The sequence below is a fragment of the Mustela lutreola genome, chromosome X (assembly GCF_030435805.1).
Source record: "Mustela lutreola isolate mMusLut2 chromosome X, mMusLut2.pri, whole genome shotgun sequence".
NCBI lineage: Eukaryota > Metazoa > Chordata > Mammalia > Carnivora > Mustelidae > Mustela > Mustela lutreola.
This window is the reverse complement of record NC_081308.1, coordinates 33,859,953-33,880,348: the sequence shown is the minus strand read 5'-3', so window position 1 is coordinate 33,880,348 and position 20,396 is coordinate 33,859,953. Positions and strand designations below refer to the sequence as shown.

At 38.4% G+C, this 20,396-nt stretch overlaps 1 protein-coding gene across 4 annotated transcripts in view; it reads left to right on the top strand.

Annotated features, from left to right (window-relative positions):
* Positions 1-20,396, top strand: part of RPGR (retinitis pigmentosa GTPase regulator) — an 86,519-nt gene that overhangs the window by 560 nt on the left and 65,563 nt on the right. For all 4 annotated transcript variants that reach the window (XM_059156691.1, XM_059156688.1, XM_059156690.1 and 1 more), the window contains exons 2-9: positions 1,566-1,691; positions 2,179-2,271; positions 3,717-3,779; positions 6,233-6,391; positions 7,844-7,993; positions 11,397-11,555; positions 16,786-16,941; positions 20,104-20,228. In XM_059156691.1, coding sequence (XP_059012674.1) covers positions 1,566-1,691; positions 2,179-2,271; positions 3,717-3,779; positions 6,233-6,391; positions 7,844-7,993; positions 11,397-11,555; positions 16,786-16,941; positions 20,104-20,228 — 1,031 coding nt within the window. The remainder of the gene's footprint in view (positions 1-1,565; positions 1,692-2,178; positions 2,272-3,716; positions 3,780-6,232; positions 6,392-7,843; positions 7,994-11,396; positions 11,556-16,785; positions 16,942-20,103; positions 20,229-20,396) is intronic.

The following is a 20,396-nucleotide window of genomic DNA, read 5'->3' as shown; positions in this document are numbered from 1 at the left end:
GGAAGGGGTGCTTGTGTTTTTTATTTTCTCTTTCTTTTGAAATAAGCTTTCGATGAGTTTCTCGAACGCAGGGGCAGTTTTTACCTCCCTATAAATTTCCCAAAGTACCCCCTTCGAGGTCCCCAAGACCCAGTTATGTATTGATTGCAGTAAAGAGTGGGTGACTAGGGGGCGTGGGGTAACAGACGAGAGGGGAAAGCTACTTAGAGAAAAGGGGCGGTGGGAGCCATTAACGAGCGCTCTTGTAAAACTTTAACCCTGAGCTGCAGAAATACGTTTGACATTGTGACGCTGTACCACACATATAGTGTAACAAGTTTCATGAAGTGGTGCTTACTCTAACCACTTGGTTGCTCTCAGGTCTGTCGTATAGTACATTCCTTTGAAAATGATAGTCGTGACTTACTAAATTGATTTTCTCACCCACTAATGGGTCAAGACCAAAAATTAAAAAAAAAAAAAAGTACTGGATTACAGCAGTATCAAGTGTGTGTGTGTAGCGTTTTCTGCCATGTTCTTGTCTCTAACATGATTAGATTCCTGACCTCCTGGAGTTCACAATCTAGTGAGAAATACTAGAAAGTAAGCATAATGATAGTACCATTTCACAATAGATAATAACTACTAGGGGACAGAGCAAGCCACCAAACCTTGGCTTGGGGTGAGGGTATCAGGGCAGGCTAACTGGGAAGCCAGAATAGAACAAAACGAAATTATTCATTCTAGAAATACCCAAAGTGTGTTCTAGAACCTGGCCTTTCCAATCTAAGTAATTGGTTTCAATTGACACACCTCACAATTGTTCTCAAAGGGTTTTTCATAGTGGCTAGTCCCTTGTACATTATCATTTATTATTAATACTTATGTTCCCTATATTTACTTTATGGCACCCATTAGTTTCTTTCTGTGTGATTATTCTCCTTGAGATTATCTCAAAAGTTGGATCTGGCCTCGTGTGCGTGCGTGCGTGCGTGCGTGTGTGTGTGTTTAAAATGTTATAGAGAACTGGTAGGGATTTTTGATCTTTCTCTAAAATGGTACTGGACCAAAATAGTTTGTGACTACTACTCATATCAGGTAGTGTTTAATGACTTAAGAGTGTTAAATCTCAACATACTCTATGGACATGATGCTAAAAATGAAACTCAATACTGTCCTAGTCCCGTGTGTGGAGAAAAGCCTTCAGTCAGGCTAGACCATGAGGTGTTGTAAACCAGTGTTAATAGGGCAGGATTGTTATCAATCAGCTCATTCCAGGGAGCAGATGGTCCATCGGGGGAAACAGACTTTCAGTAACGGAGGACTGCCTTACCTTTTTTTTTTTTTTTCCCCCTACTTTCCTCCAGTAAATAAGTAATACTTATTTAGTAGATTTCATAAATAAAACCAGAATAAAGTCTGAGCAGTAAGACTGAATTAAGGTAGAAGGAGGATGTAAACAGTGCTGGAGTGGAGCAGAGCTGCCATGAGACAAGGAATCTGTACAGATAAATTACCGAAAAAAAAATTTTGGTAACAGACAACATAGTAAAAGTTGTAAAATAGAAACTATCATATATTTGCAGGTTCGGGTGCTGTGTTTACATTTGGAAAAACTAAATTTGCTGAAAATATTCCCAGCAAATTTTGGTTTAAAAATGACATACCTACATTTCTTTCATGTGGAGATGAACATACTGCTATTGTTACAGGTTAGTACTGAAATCCTAAGTGAGGATGGTAATCCTGAAAGAATCCTAGATATTATAGATGTGCTGTGTTTCAAACATGTTGAATATACTTTCCTTTACCAGAATAATGTTTTTTCTTTCTTTCATCAGAGATTTCTTGACAATGTGATGCATCAAGGGAGTGTTTTAAATTTTAAATCCCCTTGGCATATTTAAATAGGATTTTGTATAAATGCTACTTTCTTGGAATAAATTTATTTTAATATATCTATATAATCAAACTGACTACTGCATAATCTTAGAAACTTTTTACACCTAACAGAATCTGGTAACCTGTAATGGACAGTTAAAATAATTCATTTTAACCTGGGCAAGGTAACCTGTTTGAACACGGGAAAGCAATACAACTTTTAAGTGTAGCCTTTTTTATTGCTTTGTGATGACTTGATCTCACATCACTTTATGTTGAAAATGCTTCGATTTCTTATGTCTTTTTCCTTCCCACCAGGAAATAATAAACTTTACATGTTTGGCAGTAACAACTGGGGCCAGTTAGGATTAGGATCAAAGTCAACTATTAACAAGCCAACGTGTGTCAAAGGTTTGGGGTCTTTTCTTCTTTATTGCTTTAAATACTTAAACCTCATAAAGTACTTTGTATTGATTGTGATGTTCTTTAATATATTAGGAATAATAAAGCCCTTAGTTCTTTATTTTCCATTATTTACTTGGCTATTATTGGTGTCTGACTTTATTTTTTATATGATAATCAGAACTACTTTTATGTGTTAGGGTCTAAAAATCACATTGCTTTTAAACCCAAAGAACACAAAGGAAGTGATGATTCTTCAGTATTACATTTGAATATCCTTTTATTTTGCCTGTTTGTTAACCTGCTTAAATATTACTGTTATTATATATACAAAGAATAACCAATACAATATATAAGAATTTTGAGCTTTGTTTTACTTGTTAGAGTTGTTGGCATCATGGTTCTAGGTAGCTGTTGGCTTTATGAATTATACTTGACCCTGCTGTATATAGTGAGTAGATGTACTGACTGAGACATTTGGACTAGGGGTTGATTAGTAGTGTCCTTAAAAGTACAGGACAAAATATTTTAAATCAGGACTCTCCCAGAAAATATGGGATATATAATACCTTTACAAAGCTTTCCTGGCATTATGTGTAAAGCTTCTATTTTGCTGTAACCTGTGAACAGGTGATGGAGATTCCTTGGGATGTGACAAGAGCAATATTCTTAATCTTCCTATCCAAATTTGTAATTTCAGCTCAAAATGTCAGTGTAGTTTAGCATATCCATGCTATTTATAGATAATGTTATGGAATTTTCAAAGTATTCCACTTGGTCAAAAAGTATTTATTGAGCACAATCTACTAAACCCTGGGGTTTTTTTTTTAAACCCTGGGTTTATTCACATGATCTTTACTCTCAAATATCTAATAGATGAAGTAACAGGATTGTCTAGACTGTGAGATCTTTGACACCAGAGACTCTGTCTTAGTGATTTTTGCAGCCTCTATGGTAAGCACTTAGGCAGTGTTCTTTAAATCTCTTTTGAACATGTAAATGAATGAGTGAAGAGCTTTACCATAGGTTATACCTGTGACTCTTGGACTTGTAGTGTTTCGCTGTGTGAGATAGAAGGTGAGCTTGACAATGGCGATAGCAGATTAGGGACTAGGTGATTAGTTTGGTGAGGAGGCAGTGTAACAGTGCCATGAATCTCAGTACATAATCATTACCTGTGGACATTTTAAAAACACTTAGATGCCTAGGCCTTACCTCAGACCTGCTGACTCAGATTCTCCAGGGGTAGGGCTGAGCTATCTGTACTTTTCTCAAAGCTCCACTGGTCATTATGATGCACAGCTAGTTCTAAAAACTTCTGGCTTATTAATTAAGAACTTTGGAGTCAGGCTTGGGTTTAAAATCTCATTTCTACTGGTTAGTTACCATTTGACCTGTGTTATTTATCACTGTTGTAAACATAAAATCTTTTGTCATTTTTAAAATATTTTTAGCTTTAAAACCTGAAAAAGTGAAATTTGCTGCCTGTGGACGGAACCACACCCTAGTTTCAACAGGTATAGTATTCAATCTGTGTGACTTCCTTCCCAACTTGAGAACAGATCTCCAGTATGGTTTTGTAAAATTAATAGAAATGGTACCTTGGCAATAATAAGATTAGGATTTTTTAAAATATAAATGGTTAGCACACTTGTTTGCCTTTGAAAATACATAGATAGGGGCGCCTGGGTGGCTCAGTAGGTTAAGCGACTGCCTTCGGCTCAGGTCATGATCCTGGAGTCCTGGAATCGAGTTCCACATCAGACTCCCTGCTGAGCCCTCCCGCTGATCTCTCTCCTCTCATGCTGGCGCGTGCGCTCTCTCTCTCTCTCTCTCAAATAAATAAATAAAATCATTAAAAAAATTTAAAAGAAAATACATAGACAAATGTTACATGCCTGCAGAAAATCTTGGATTATGTCAAGGGGCAGCCCATCCTTACCTATGTGTACACCTCAGGGGCCGCCCGCTCCTGGTCTTGCGCTTTCCTCTTTTCTGAGGTTGAGTGGGACCTACCCCCAAAAGGCTATTGATGTGAACATAGTTCCAATTAAAATCCAAATGGGCTGTATACGTCTGTGTGTAGAAACTCAAAAGGTGTTTTTAAAGTTTGTATGGAAAAGGACAAGACCCAGAATAGCCAAAACAGTTTTTATAAAAAACAAAAGCAGAGGACCACCACTACTGATTTCAAGACCTTTAAAGCCACAGTAATCAAGACATTGGGCTGCTGGCAAAAAGAGAGACAGAGATTATCAGAACAAAACAGAGTCCAGAAGTAGACACACACATACATGCCCAACTAATGTTTGGCAAAAGTGCCAAGGCAATTCAATGGAGAAAAGGTAGTCTTTTCAACAAATGCTCCTGGAACAAGTGGCCATCCAGGCGCTGATCACTGAGCTACCTTTCCTACCTCCTTCCCCCCACCTCCTGCCGCCCACCCCCATAGCCTCTTCTGTGTTCAGGTTATTCTCATCGTCTCTGGCTCCTCCTTGGCCCTTTCCCCTCATTCATACGTTTGCCTTGCTAAAATGTCTTTCTCTTATACAGATTCTTGTCTTTTAAGATCCAGTATTAAGTCTTCTTCCATGGAGCTTTCTGTGGCTCTTCAACTTTGACTCATGTCATCCTCTGAACTGCTTTAGCATTCCACCAACTCTGGTTCACCCAATATGTGTTAAATTCCATGGCCTTGTCGTATGTTCCATTGGAAAGCTGGTCTTGGTTCCTCAATTAGATTTCATCTTTTCTAAAATAATATCTTAAATTTTTACTGACTCAGGTTGGTTTTGCTCACAGTTTCCCCTATAATTTAGTGAGGCTTTACCTTTGTGTGCATCTGTATGACAGATAAAACTAAGTTTTTTTTTTTTAAGATTTTATTTATTTATTTGAGAGAGAGACAGTGAGAGAGAGCATGAGCGAGGAGAAGGTCAGAGAGCGAAGCAGACTCCCCATGGAGCTGGGAACCTGATGCGGGACTCAATCTCGGGACTCCAGGATCATGACCTGAGCCGAAGGCAGTCGTCCAACCAACTGAGCCACCCAGGCGTCCCTAAAACTAAGTTTTAATATGTGTATGTTTTTAAAAATCTTCATTACTTTTGAGCTTACTGACAATTTTTATTATCTAGGCATGATATACTTCATATTTAATTAATAAAGTAATTAACACACATTTATATAGTGTGTACAACAAACATATGCCGTTCTAAGAATTTTATAAATGTCAGCTAATGTGATCTTCATATGAGATCAGGCACATTCAGGGTGGTATGGCCGTAGACTAATGTGATCTTCATTAACAACTCTGTGAAGTAGGCACTATTCTTATCCCCATTTTGCAGATGAGGAATATGAGAGCCACTGTGACGCACAGCTTGCCTAGGTCACACACCTCACGAATGGCAGGCCAGCATTTGCATCCAGGAAATCTGGCTCTTCAGTCCTTTCTCCTAAAACACAATACTATATTGCCTTCTTGTTTAGCTAGAAAATTAAAATACATATAGAATTTTCATGTTTCTAATTATATTCTTTCTGGATTTGCCTCATTTTACTCATTACATATTATATCTCAACTTTAATGGGTATGGAAGTTAAAATTAATGAACCACATCTCTTTTAAAATAGTTTGATTTGGATTATAAACTAATTTGGAAATTACTTTTCTCTTTTTGCTCTGATTTAATAAAGCGCTGCATTAGCGAGGAAATACATTCTGCACGTTCTGTGCATTTTAGTTGCTACTTAAGCTCTAGACCAATTTAGAAAATCTCACAAAAATGCATAACCTTGCTTGTTTTGCTTGATTTTTGACAACGAATTGGAGTTGTTCACCAAATGGTGGGATAATGTCAGCTTTCGGCTTCCTTCACTGTTAATAGAGGAAATATCTGGAAACTGGCCTGTCTCGTAAAGATGGTGACTGTAGTATATGGATGTTTCTTTCCTTTTCCATGTGCAGAAGGAGGCAAAGTATATGCAGCTGGAGGAAATAATGAAGGACAGCTGGGACTTGGTGACACTGACGAGAGAAACTCTTTTCATCTAATTAGTTTTTTTACTTCCCAGCATAAGATTAAACAGCTCTCTGCTGGATCCAACACTTCAGCTGCACTAACTGGTGAGAATTTGTTCCACATCAGGCTGGGAATCGTTCCTTTCCGTTAGACCAGGATAAGCCAACTGAGTCACCTGACCCCAGCGGTCTGTTTCGTTTTCTTTCCTTAACCATGTGTTTTCAGAAGACATAAAAATTGAACTTTGAATCATGACATATAGTTCAGTTTTGTGCTTACCTAGGTTTAGACATAAACACACGTAGCTGCCATGCTTCCATCTACTCCTGTAGATACTAAATATTCATCCTGTGTTCTGGACATTATATTTGCAGCTCTAATAAGTTGCTATCAGAAACAGAGAAATCGGTTGGATATGTGTTATCAGAATATGGTCTGGGGTGTGCCTGGCTGGCTCAATTGGAAGAGCGCGTGGCTGATCTTGGGTTGTGAGTTTGAGCCCCACCTTGGGCATAGAGTTTACTTAAATAAATACACTTTAAAAAACAAAATAAATTACACAGTCTGTATTGGTCATTGCATCTCTCTGCTCTCCCTCTCTAAGCCCATATGAGAAATGTCTTTAACATGGGAGCCAAGGTACCCACGGTGTCTGTGAAGGAGCTACAGTGGGCTTCTCCGCTCCAGTAGGGGAGCTGAGTGGCCCCTGGTGCCACTCCAGCTGCCAGGAGGGCTGGAGTCACATGGCAGCACCGTGCCTGCAGTACCATCCACTGTCACTTAGCCTCTCGATGTCCTTATGGTTCTGATTTTCCATTTTCCTTTAATTTGGCTTATTATTAAACCACTTCAAAGTTTTAAAAAATTTAAATGAATTAAAAGACCTAAGTCTTGATAATTTCCTTCCTAAAATATTTTGCCTAGTTTCATTTCTCCTTCCCTTGAAACCCTAATCAGAAAGAGCACAAGCTGCTGCATTCTGGAGATGCTCTGTGTGCTCAGGTGGCTCCCTAATCTCTGAAGCTGCAGTGTGTGTTTTCAAGGATAAATTGTAAAACAAAACAAGACAAAACAAAAACCACCCTGAACTGCATTTCTTTTTCTTTTTTGTTTTTCTTCAAAACATTAAAACGTTTATATAGTGTTCTTAAGAGTAAGGTCCTCCAGGCCGTTTTGACCAGGGACTTGCCCAGGAAAGGTCCAGGGCTGCTTATGCTGTTGTTCAGTTCGTTTGCAGTCTGAGTGCTTGAGAGGAAGAAACATTTGCTGTTCGGAGATGGTAAACTAAGAAAAGGAAAGAAGATTCTGTCTTTGCTGTTGAGATAAAAATATGGACACGATTTACATCATGTTATCCTCTTTTATTATCCTAGAAGCCTTTCCTGTTAAAATTGAACTCTTATGCAGCTAGCTGGTGTGAATGTCTTAGTTGCACTTTTCTATCAAGACACATAGTTTTTCTGAATTAAAGAATAAGTGCTGTGTTGGAAATATAATAACTCGATAGCCTTGCTACCTCCTAAAACCTTGTTTTCCTCCTTGTGTTTTCTTTGTAGAGGATGGAGAGCTTTTTATGTGGGGTGACAATTCCGAAGGGCAAATTGGTTTAAAAAATATAACTAATGTGTGTGTCCCTCAACAAGTGACTGTTGGGAAACCTATCTCCTGGATCTCCTGTGGATATTATCACTCAGCTTTTGTAACAAGTAAGACAGAACATTTTGGATTCATCATGTTACCTCCTATTTCTAAGTGTTTACTCAATTGATAATAAAATCTAATTCTCTACCATACTGTGGAAATAATGCCATGGCAGTCTGTCATGAAATAATAGTGGTCCATTTTGGGTCACAGTGTTTTCTGCATTTTAATGAGAGTTTACTTTCTCTGAGACGTTAACTTTTTTTGTGAATATTAGAAAAGCAAAATGTGTGTGTTAGAAACTTCTAAACCTTGGTTCTCAACTTCTTGGATTGCTTGACATTGGAAATGAGATCTATGGGCCACTTTCCCTTGGGTGCACTTGCCTCTGTACTTAGACCTTGTCTACTTTTGTCCTGCTAATTTGCTTTTATCAGTTCAGTAAGGGAGTCATACACTTCCATGGTGAGAGCAGGGATGTAGAGTAGGTGGAAAGGGAAGATTGCTCAGTATGAGACAGGATTTCCTTTGCCAAACTTTGCTTAGCATCCCCAATCTCTCCCTTTCTGGGGCTCCCTGGCAACCTTTATCTGCCTTAGTTAAATATTTGAAATGTTTATTTGAGTCTGTGTCTACATAGAGAGTGGTAGAAGTGTGATCGTTCGATTGGTGGGTTTTTTTTAACAGCAAAAACACCTGAGGAAATAGTTTTCTGGCCCCTTTTAGATATCTCTAAGTCTTTGTTTTCCATTCTGTGCTTCTCAGATTCAGATTTAGAAAGTGCTGACTGACCCATTCCAGTGGCCCTCGGATTTACTGGTGAATTGGTAGCACCATGGTACCAAGAGAGGGCAAACTCTGACTCAGCTGCCATTGTTTGCCACTCTATCAGCTTGTATCTTGGACAAACTAATAATAAATATCGTCAAATGAGGGAATAAGTGAATGAACAATTAACTGTGTTCCTTGGGGCAGTGCTACCTACCAACTAACTGGCAACTTTCTGGATCCTGGGGTTGGTGTAGTGCTCACTTTGTTTATGAGACAAACAAAAAACACAAACGGAAAAACACAAAAATCCCAAGCAAGAGCATTGTCTTATTTAGATTTTAACAAAACTGACAAATTCAATTTTATGACTAAACTCTGCTTTCAGCCAGTAGGAAAACAAGGAATTGCTCATTGTAGCCAACAGGCATTACACGGGGCTTTTTTTGTTTTGTTTATATTTATGCCTTTAAAAAAAAAAAAACAGCTTTATGGGGTGGAATTTAAGAAAGAAGACAAACGAGCAAAGGGGAAAAAAGAGAAATTAAGAATCAGACTCTTAACTGTAGAGAATAATCTGATGGTTGGGGGAAGGTAGGTGGGGTGGGTGAACTAGGTGATGGGGATTAAAGAGGGCACTTGTCGTGACGAGTACCTGGTAGTGCATGGAAGTGTTGACTCACCATATAGTACACCTGAAACTAATATTAAAAATTAAAAAAAAACATACACAAGACCAGCTTTATTGACATATATAGCTCACATACCATACAATTCACCCATGTTAAGGTGTGAGGAGCAGCAGGAATTTATAGACAAAAGTGGAAAGAAACTCATCTGGCCTACTAACTCCTTTCATATCAGAGGCAAGAGGCATGGGAAAAAGAGGAAGGGAGCCAGAAGAGCATTTCTGTGCTGGTGCTAAATACTTTTTAGAAAGCTGTAGTTCAAAAAATTTCATTTTCTGTGCAGATCACTCCAGAAAATCAGTAGAGCTGGGTTTGTAGTATTTGACCCAAGTTTTCAGTGGTGCATACTATGTGTGTTGAATGTCCCACAACTTCCCTAAGTTCTGTTTTGCTAGGAGAACTCTCAAGCTGCAATAGCTTGAGTTCTACTCACAGCTAAGATTTATCACAGCAAAGGATACAGAGCAAAAACGGCTGGAAGGAGATCTGTGTCCTCCAGGGTAGTCTCACATACACTTCCTAGTCCTTACTCTTTGCGGCACAAGACATGCTTTGAACTACAGGGATGTGTGCCTCATGTCCCTGCCCAGAGAAGCCCACTCTTCTCAGGGTCTTTGGCTTCTGTGTGGGAGTGCTGATTATGTAGGGATACCCTGCTAGCAACTACTCACCGTGACTGAAACTCTGATCCCTTAACATTGATACATCATCAAGTGTACATCATCAGTGTTGATGGTTGTTCAAAGCAACCCTAAGAACGAACCCCAGTTGGCATAATTTGCTGTTTGGGTTACAAAACAAAATCATCAGTCACTAACATAACACTCCAAGGGCCACATTCCCAGGGGTTGGTCAGTGACCAATCATCGTTCTCTTAGAGATATGCAAATAACAAATACATAATAAACAACCAGATTTACTGTGTTACCTCTCTCCTGACATGAATGGCAACAGGTTCTGTGTCCGATTAGGTTATATATCTACAAAGGTTTTTAAATTCTTGCTTATAGAACTCCATTCAGTTCATAGAAATGAATTCTAAGAAGTTCCTGCTTTCAAGAAGCTCAAGTCATAGTGTGATAAGTATAATAAGAGAGCAAGTTAGTAGTGTTGGTATGGACAAGACAGTGATTAAACATCACGAGTTCCTTGATAAAAGAGAATCTGGAGGAAGTGCCATTAAATTGTACAAAATCTGCTATTTTAAGGCTCAGTCAACATATTCACACAGAAATGCATTTCCTTAAAACCAGTTTCATAAAAGCAATTTTTTATTTCACAAGCATTCATTGAATATTTCATATACCAGACATTGCTAGGTTCTTGGAATACCCAAGTGAACAAGACAAAATCCATGTCCTAATGGAGGCTTAATGTCTAGTCATTTTTGCTTTACTGTAAAAGGAAGTAGAAGTAAGATGGTTTCTATGTGAAACAGCTAAAATCATTTTCTACTTCATTAGTAGCGATGGTCGTGAATTCATAAAGAAATTGGATTAGCATAATCAAGGAGAAAAGAAAATCTTAGCTTGATTTCCTTACCATCCAGTAAAAATATCTTAAGTGTAAACTGATCAAGTGGTCATTTTCTAAATTTTTTTTTTTATTTTTTTTTATTTTTTATTTTTTATAAACATATATTTTTTATATACATATATTTTTATCCCCAGGTCTGTGAATCACCAGGTTTACACACTTCACAGCACTCACCAAATCACATACCCTCCCCAATGTCCATAATCCCACCCCCTTCTCCCCAACCCCCTCCCCCCGGCAACCCTCAGTTTGTTTTGTGAGATTAAGAGTCACTTATGGTTTGTCTCCCTCCCAATCCCATCTTGTTTCATTTATTCTTCTACCCACTTAAGCCTCCATGTTGCATCACCACTTCCTCATATCAGGGAGATCATATTTTCTAAATTTTTTATTGAACATGAGAATGTGTACCCCAAACACTAGTATTTTGTCCATAATTATGCCGTCCTTGATCATTGTTCTTTTCCTTCAACAGCGGAGGGAGAACTGTACACATTTGGAGAACCAGAGTCTGGGAAGTTAGGTCTTCCCAATCAGCTGCTGGTCAATCACAGAATGCCCCAGCCGGTGCCTGGAATTCCTGAGAAGGTGGTCCAAGTAGCTTGTGGTGGAGGGCACACCGTGGTTCTCACAGGTACGTGTGGCTCCTGCTGCTCCATTCCCTGCTTTCTGGGGTGGCTAATAAAAAAAAATTACATTCATTTTCTTCTTTTGGAATAAAATACTTAACATCTGATCCAATCTCCTCAAAGATTTTTAAATCTTTAATACAGTATTGTTATCTATAGGCACAGTGTTGTACAGCAGACCTCTAGACCTTACCTTGCAAAGCTGAAACCTTATACTCATTGATTAGGGGCACCCCTTTCCCCCTCCCAGCCCCTGGCGCCACCATCCTAGTCTGTGCTTCTAGGAGCTTACAAACTGGCCTTGCATCTCTTTTCATTAAAATCTCTAGCTTTGATTTCCATAGTTTCTACACATCTTTGGCCTATTGAAGAAAACTGTAAGTAGAAAAAAATGAATCTTGTGGAATTGTTTTTGCCAACATAATGGACATTTTCATGATCTTCACATGTTTCTTGGCAGCTGATAATTGTTCTTAGCTTGTTTTCAAGGATAGACTGTTTTCCTCGTGTGTGTGTGTGTGTGTGTGTGTATTCTATATTTCTCTAAAATTGGTATAATTTTTCCTGAAATACCTTCTTTCCCCTGTTCATGCTATTTTCTATGTATCATTGATAATTCTTCTCTTTCTAATGTTCAGAATATAAAACTTGGTAATCTATTTTGCATTTTTATGTTCTATTATAGTAATTTAGCAAAAAGTGTTAAGATTTTAAATTACAAATAATAAAAGAAAGTTAGACACTTATTAGCAATGTCAATTTTGACTTCTGTATGTTATATTTGGTATGACATTTCATTTTTCAGGATTCCAGTCAATATGGTAAGATATACACACTACTTGATAACATGCTTACCGAATTGCTGCCTCCAGATTTGTTCGGCATTAATTTGAGTAGCATACAGGGAATACAGCTAGTGAATTGTTATATTTTTTTTTGGTCCAAAAGAAATTAACAAGTTTCTGAAGTCACCACTTAATCTTCAGTAACCGAAAGTTAGCAGTGTTGCAGGCAAATTTTGAATAATATCCAGTTCTCAGATGATATGCTTCATGTTGCTAGGTGATTGTGCGATATTTTATCTTTCCATTTTCCTCTCTTACATCGTTTTTCCTTGACTTTTTGTTCTAATCCAAGTCATGCTTTTTAAGTGGTGATTTCCCAGAATTACAATTCCCAGATGAAATCTGTTTCCAAGTTAGAAATAATTTTTTTCCAAGGCCTCCATTCTATATTTGGAAATAATTCTGAGGTTTAAGATTTCTTTGAATTTCTGTTAACAAAATGGATTTTCATATATATTTTTTTAAGATTTTATTTATTTATTTGACAGAGAGAGATCACAAGTAGGCAGAGAGGCAGGCAGAGAGAGAGAGAGGAGGAAGCAGGCTCCCTGTTGAGCAGAGAGCCCGATTCGGGACTCGATCCCAGGACCCTGAGATCATGACCTGAGCTGAAGGCAGCGGCTTAACCCACTGAGCCACCCAGGCGCCCAGGATTTTCATATATTTTTAAGAAGATTTATTTTAGGAATTAAACTTAGAAATTAATCTTTATAAATTATCTGAAAATGCATTCGGTAGGCAGAAGTTCAACTTATTCTTTATGTGTTCTATAATTTCTCTAGTTTAAACAAACATTTATTAGGTGACTGAAGGTTATTCTAAAGAACACAAATGTCGATTATATAAAAATAACATCTCAACTATATAGTATAAAGTATTGTTACATAAAATGAGCACCCAAATAATCCATGTTACTTTTAATTATGCTTAGAAGTTTAAAATACACAGAAGTGTGGGGGTTTTTTGCAATATTATAGACGTTTAGCTTTCTGTGGACTTAATTTTGAGGTTAAAAACTATGTTGCCAGAAATTATTCTCTCTAGATTTTTGCAGACTTTGGGATCTCACAGACTAGTAAAGTTATTGTATTTTAAGTTTTTTAATCTTGTGACACAAATATGAAGACCAGCAGATGGTTGCGATCTTCTGATTTGCATTTGACTAAATGAGGGTATTGCAGGCCAAACGCAACCTTTTCACCGTTATATCATAAATAAAGGGGCATTTCAAAATAAAAATTAAGGAGCTCTCAATTTTATTGTAAAAGACACCCTCTTAAATTATATTCACTTATCTCTATGGAAAGTTTACTGCTTTGCCTATTTTTCACATTTCCCCATGGACCTGTGAGAGCTTTATTATGAGCCAGCCCTGGTGAGAAAGCTGTGTTCTGGAGTACAGTATGGATATAATAGTTAGTCCTAACTGATGAAGAAGTGGACCTGAAGCACATACTGATTATTAGTTTGACTAAGTACTAAACGGAATACCTAAGAGTTATAGGATACTTTGAAGACCTTAAAGAAAGAATAGCTAACCATCTGTTCTAGAGCTTTCCCTTCACCAAAGGAAAGGGTTTGAATTAGATGATTTTATGGGGTGGCCTTCCCTAGCATTGTTTTTCCTTTTGTCTATAACTCTGATCTTAAAATATTTAGGGGTACCATTCATTAAAATACTTCAAAGATAATTTAAATTAGTTCATTGCCAGTGAATTTATTTAAAATGTAATACTCCATGGGACCATAAGAGGTGAGAAAATTAAACTACTGGTTGTGGCGATGCTATGATTAGTTTCTCCTTTGAATCAGGGAAACAGTGGACTCCTGAGAAAGGGTAAGTGAGGCAGAGTGATAGATGTATGTCTTCGTCAGCGTTAGCAAAAGCCAAGAAAGTCCTGGTTGTAAGATAGGGTCCACAGTGAAGTCTGGATCCCAAGGAAAAATAAGAACTTAGCTTTTCTAGATTATATATATTTTTAAAGATTTTATTTGACAGAGATCACAAGTAGGCAGAGAGAGGTGGGGGGAAAGCAGTCTCCCTGCTGAGCAGAGAGCCTGATGCGGGGCTCGATCTCAGGACCTTGGGATCATGACCTGAGCTAAAGGCAGAGGCTTTAACCCACTGAGCCACCCAGGCGCCCCTCTAGATTATATTTGGACAAACTCATGATCTCTACAGGGCAACAAGTTACTGTTCATGAAATCAAATGTATTCTGAGAAACTAGAGTAGTATTCATATGAAGCCACCTACTAAAACCTGGTTTCCTAATAGGGTATCATTTGTTAGCATCGAATTACATTGTTAAATGTTACAAAGGTGATGAGACCAAAAATTATATTAGTTGTTACATGTTTAAAAAAAAAGAATGTTAGGTCATTAAAAAAAAAAAAAAGAGGAGACAAACCATGAGACTCATAATCTGACAAACTGAGGGTTGCTGGGGGGAGGGGGGTATGGAGAGGGTGGTTGGGTTATGGACATTGGGGAGGGCATGTGATATGGTGAGTGCTGTGAAATGTGTAAGCCTGACGATTCACAGACCTGTATCCCTGGGGCAAATAATACATTATATGATAATAAAAATAATTAAAAAATTTTTTAGAAGTGTCAGCTCAGTACCTGAAAGCAAACCCAACAGGGTAAGGATCAAAACTTTTATCACGTGATTCAGGCTGCCTATATGGCCTCATTTCACAGGCTCATCTCAGATAGCCACGTAACCTAAAGTGGTTATTGGCCAGCTAGAGATGGACACTTGTTTTCATTTACCCAACATTCTACTATTAATCTGACATTCGGAACTGGTGACATGCCATACGGTTATTATACTAATTTTTACATTAAAATAAGGATGTTTTGCCATAGCCTCAGTGTGGCTTCATATCCTTGACACAGCCTATTTTCTTTAAGAGGTATGAGCTCTCTGGCTTATTTGTGAAGTGTTATTAGACAGGAAGAATGTAAAACCATATGACAGTAGATAGTTATGTTTTCCTCAGGATCCTTCACTGTCAGAAATGAGATGAGTTGATTAGTTAGTTTTTAGAAAAATGTTCTTAAAACAAAATGTCTTGGGGCACCTGGGTGGCTCAGTGGGTTAAGCTGCTGCCTTCAGCTCAGGTCATGATCTCAGGGTCCTGGGATCGAGTCCCGCATCAGGCTCTCTGCTCAGCGGGGAGCCTGCTTCCCCTCTCTCTCTCTGCCTGCCTCTCTGCCTACTTGTGATCTTTCTCTGTCAAATAAATAAATAAAATCTTATAAAAAAATTTCCTAGTGTGTGTTAAAATCTGCCTGAATGTTTTTTCATGTAAGCCTCCCAGCAACCCTGTTAGGAATTATAACATCAGAGAGTTTAGGTAACTGGCCTGCTTTCCCCCTCTAGTAATAATGGAGGTGTGGACTCCTCCCTGAAACCAAAGCTCTTCCTCTTCCTTCTGTAGCATGGAAAGGTGATGTGTGGGGCTTTGGAGAAGAGATCATGCTTCCTGACTCAGGGCCAGCCAGAGTTGTGTAAAGGGACCCTTTCATCACCACTCACTTATCCTGTTTTTGTGCTTTTCCATCTCTCGAGAACATGTGAGCTAATGTTTAATAAGTTATTGGAGGTCCTTTGGAGTCACTTAAAAAACGTTAATGTAAAGGAAAAGCTTTTGTCCCCCTTTCATTATTACTGCACTTCCTAGTAAAAGAGCTTTACCTGTGAGTTAATCAAGCATATCTATAGTAAGTTTCAATTCTCATGCAAATTCTCCTCTGAAATTGTTTTACAAAATAGATTGTTCTGTTAAACTATTTTTGAGAAGTAGGAGTTTTTCTGTAGGAAACACTACTCTGTTTGTTTGTTTTAGATTTTATTCATTTATTTGACACACACACACAGAGACAGCGAGAGAGGGAACACAAGCAGGGGAAGTGAGAGAAGGAGAAGCAGGCTTCCCACTGAACAGGGATCCTGGATCCTAAGACTCTGGGATCATGACCTGAGGGGCAGATGCTTAACGACTGAGCCACCCAGGTGCCCCACTGTCCCCCCCCCCCCACTTTTTTAAGGTAATGAAAGGAATTAGCTTAATGACAACTGATGCTATTTTTAAAGAGCTAAGTGGTAATTTATAGGGACATGTTAGGTAGTTCACTGACTGATGTGTCTTTAACAACTCTTTTTATGGTTATATGTAAAAGGTAAAATCAGGCCCATGCCATAGCTTTTTTCTTCTCCTTCATCATTGAGAATGTATACCTAAGTATTCAGTATTCTTACATGGGTATTTCAGAGGCACCTAACTTTCATTAAGAAAGTTTGAATGTCACAGTTTTCTAGATATGATGGTGACAGTTTCTGCTTCCCTGCAATCTTTTTCTTATATTTGCTCATTCCCTTTCAGAGAGAGCGGTGTATACCTTTGGGCTCGGACAGTTTGGTCAGCTGGGTCTTGGTACCTTTCTTTTTGAAACTTCAGTACCCAAAGTCATTGAGCATATTACGGATCAGAAAATAAGTTCTATTTCCTGTGGAGAAAATCACACAGCTCTGATAACAGGTATAGATGAGAATTTCTGTTACATATATCTAGAATGGGGTATGTTTTACTACAAAATACAAACTGTGTGGAATGAATGTATCTAGCGTAAGCAAAGGAATCAGTGACTGAGAAAATGGAAGTTCTTGTTTAATATGCCAAAGTGTAAAATTGTAAACTCTTTTTTAACATTTTAGTTCAATTTCAAATCAGTATAAATGATCTAAAGATTAGAACCTCAAAACAAGTCAGTGTTGTCAGAGGTAATATCATATTATACTTTGGCAGAAGGCTGGAATCTTTTTGAAACTGCAACAGTTTGAAGGCTCTTAACTCGGAGAAGAACTTTAAAATGTTGTCCATATTCAGTCTGACCCAGCTATGTACAGGCTGAGTTAATGCCTGTGAAGCTTTTGCCACTAGGAGGCGTTTTCAGGAGTGACTCTTCGCTACTTCCTCCGCAGGGATAGAAAGGCACCTCAAAGGGCACTAGGCAGATACCTGGCTCCCCTAGACCCTTTGCTCTGTACTTTCTCCTTTATCCAGGGAGACACTGCTTTGGGCCTACTTCTCAACCTATGGACTCAGTAAAGATTCTACTCTAGAAATAACTCTCTTCCCTGTAGGTAATTGTTAGTCTCCACAGTTGTGATTGCTTTGGAACAAAAGCCCCTGTAATTCACTATTTCTATCTGCAAATGAAGTAAAGCATTAAAAAGGTAGAGATTATAGAGTATTTTGAAATAAACTATATACTTATATTTCTTAATTTGTTTCCTTCTTTCTAAAAAAGCTACTGCTAAATGGAACTCATCTAATGGTATCTAGTTGGGACAACGAGTAATCCACAAATACAATGTATACTACCATACACTGTTCCTCCTTCCCTAAAGAGCCTTTCAGAGAGAACTACCTGCCCATTTTCAAGTGTCAATGTCCATGTTAATATAGCATGAAATAGAACTATATAGAATGTAGAGAATTATTATTCATTCATAGTCCCAGAAGAATTGTTGATCTATATCCCTTACTGCAAAGTCCTAATGTCAATTCACTGTCCTTAAACTGCTATTTTTCATCAACTCTAAATTGCCTTTGATGGGAAATACATACTTTTTATGGCTCATCTAACACACAATTAGATTATTTGGTTAAACTTTCATACTACTATTTCCCCTGATGAAAGAACTTATAGTACAAACAATTGAACATTACTTTTGCTTGCTTTTTGCTCATAAAGCTTTCTCAGGAGAAAGGTGTTATGAATTTTTTTTCCAGGACTAATGAGAGGTGTGTAGTGAGTTATCTGTAAGTTCTTACCAGTTCCGCGTTATGTAGCCAATGACTTGTGGTTTACAAAAGTTTTCAAGTTGGAAGTGCAATCAGGTAGCTTGGATCAGAGTTTATCTTTTCTGGTAAAGATAATCAAGTTAAAACACAAAGCCTACAAATTAGCACTTCGGGTAAAGAAATCAAGGGTCAAAAGAGGAAGAAGAAGAGAAAAGAATGATAAGGAATGTATATAAAGAAGGGAAATAAGTAGTTGATGATAAGAATTATAAGAGTCTAAATTTGGGGGTTAAATATGGTTATTGTTTATTAATAGGGGATCTTTTCTACCTATTAGTTTTTTTTAAAGATTTCTTTATTTGAAAAAGAGCAGTGAGTGAGAGGGGACAAGTGCATAAGCAGGAGGGGCAGAGGGAGAGAGAATCTAAAGCAGACTCCATGCCGAGCACAGAACCCAACACAGGGATTAATCTCATCTAACTTTGAGATCACAACCTGAGCTGAAACCAAGACTCAAACACTTATCCGACCACGTCACCCATTCACCCCTCTGTATTAATTTCTGAACTTGACACTTACTGAATTATGTTATTATTTCTCAGCATTTTTCCTTTGGTTCTCTTGGATTTTATTAGTATGAGATTACTTTACCATCTTAAACTAGAAGTTCCCAGATGTGATCTTACCATTTCCTGGTTTAAAACCATTCATTCAATGTATTGCCATTAAGATAGAGTTCAGAAATTCTTAATATGAACCAACAGGGTCCTCTGTGGTATGGTTCTTTCCTACCTCTTCAGACTCCTCTCATACCACTGTCCCCTTTGTGCTCCAAGCACACTGGTTGCCTTTCTTAACTGTGTTATGTTCTCTCTTGATTCAAAGCATTTGTATGTGTTTTCCTGCAGCTAAAACCTTAATCATCCTTCAGGTCTGTTTAAAAGCCTCCCCTAATCCCCAGACCAGAAGGAAACTCCGCCTCTTCGGCAACCATCCTGGCCCCCTTTCCTTCCTTCTGCTTCCATGGCACTTTCCGCCAATTGAGAGAGTGGGGGTGAAGGAGGGCCTGAGAAGAGTACTGAAGGTTTGGAATAGTTGCTCTGGCAGTGGGCAGAGGGGTGAACTGGGGAGCAGCAGGAAGACCCCTTACATTATTGTGGACCGTAGAGGCCTTGCCATTGCTATGGGGGCTAGTCACCGGGGTCGTTTTATGGCATTTCCCTCAGCAGCTTCCACAGCCCCAGAGCTAACTTAGTGAAAGAGACAGTTGGATTGATCTAAGCCACTAGTTTTCCACCAGTGGCCATCTTGTTGCCCCAAGATACACAACAGTGGAGACGTTTTTTGATTGTCCCAACTGCAGAGGCAGGGTGTTTTATGGACATTTAGTAGGTAGGAGCCAAGGATGCTGCTGAACATCCTGCAGGGCACAGGACAGACCCACACAACCGAGAATTACCTGGCATTAAATGTCCAGGGTGCCAAGGTTGAGAGACCTGAGTGTTTTTCCACTGGATTGTATTGGGACATAGAGGGTCAGACTCCAAAAATCTCCTTCCCCCGGAGAAGATGGTGCGTATCTAGAGATAGCTTGTGCTGGGTTGCTGCTGTTCCACACAGTTCTCACACGACTGGGCTTCAAATTCACAAACCACCAACGGCTTAGTGATTTATTCTCAGAGTATCTATTGCCTAGTGTTTCGTGCAGGACCACAGAGACCATAGAGAGTGTGGAAATATCAATGGATCAGAGTAAACTTGGTGCAGCATTTGAGGGGGAAATTATAATTGCAACGTAAGAAATAAGTAGATATATTTATTTACAAATAGGTCCATACAAGTAAGTCTTTATAACTCTCTCTCTCTTTTTTTTTTTTTTTTTTTGCATTTTAGATTTAGGTCTCATGTATACTTTTGGGGATGGTCGACATGGAAAATTAGGACTTGGACTGGAGAATTTTACCAATCAGTTCATTCCCACTTTGTGCTCCAATTTTTTGAGATTTATAGTTCAATTGGTAAGGACATCACATTTCCCTGTTTACATGGTAATATTCCTTTATTTGAGTCTTGCAGTATTTCATAGAAAATAGGTACTTTTATGTTTGTGTGAAAGAATATCATGCCTATATCTAATGAGTGTACTCATTTCCTAAAAGCCAAATGTCAGACATCATGCCACTCAG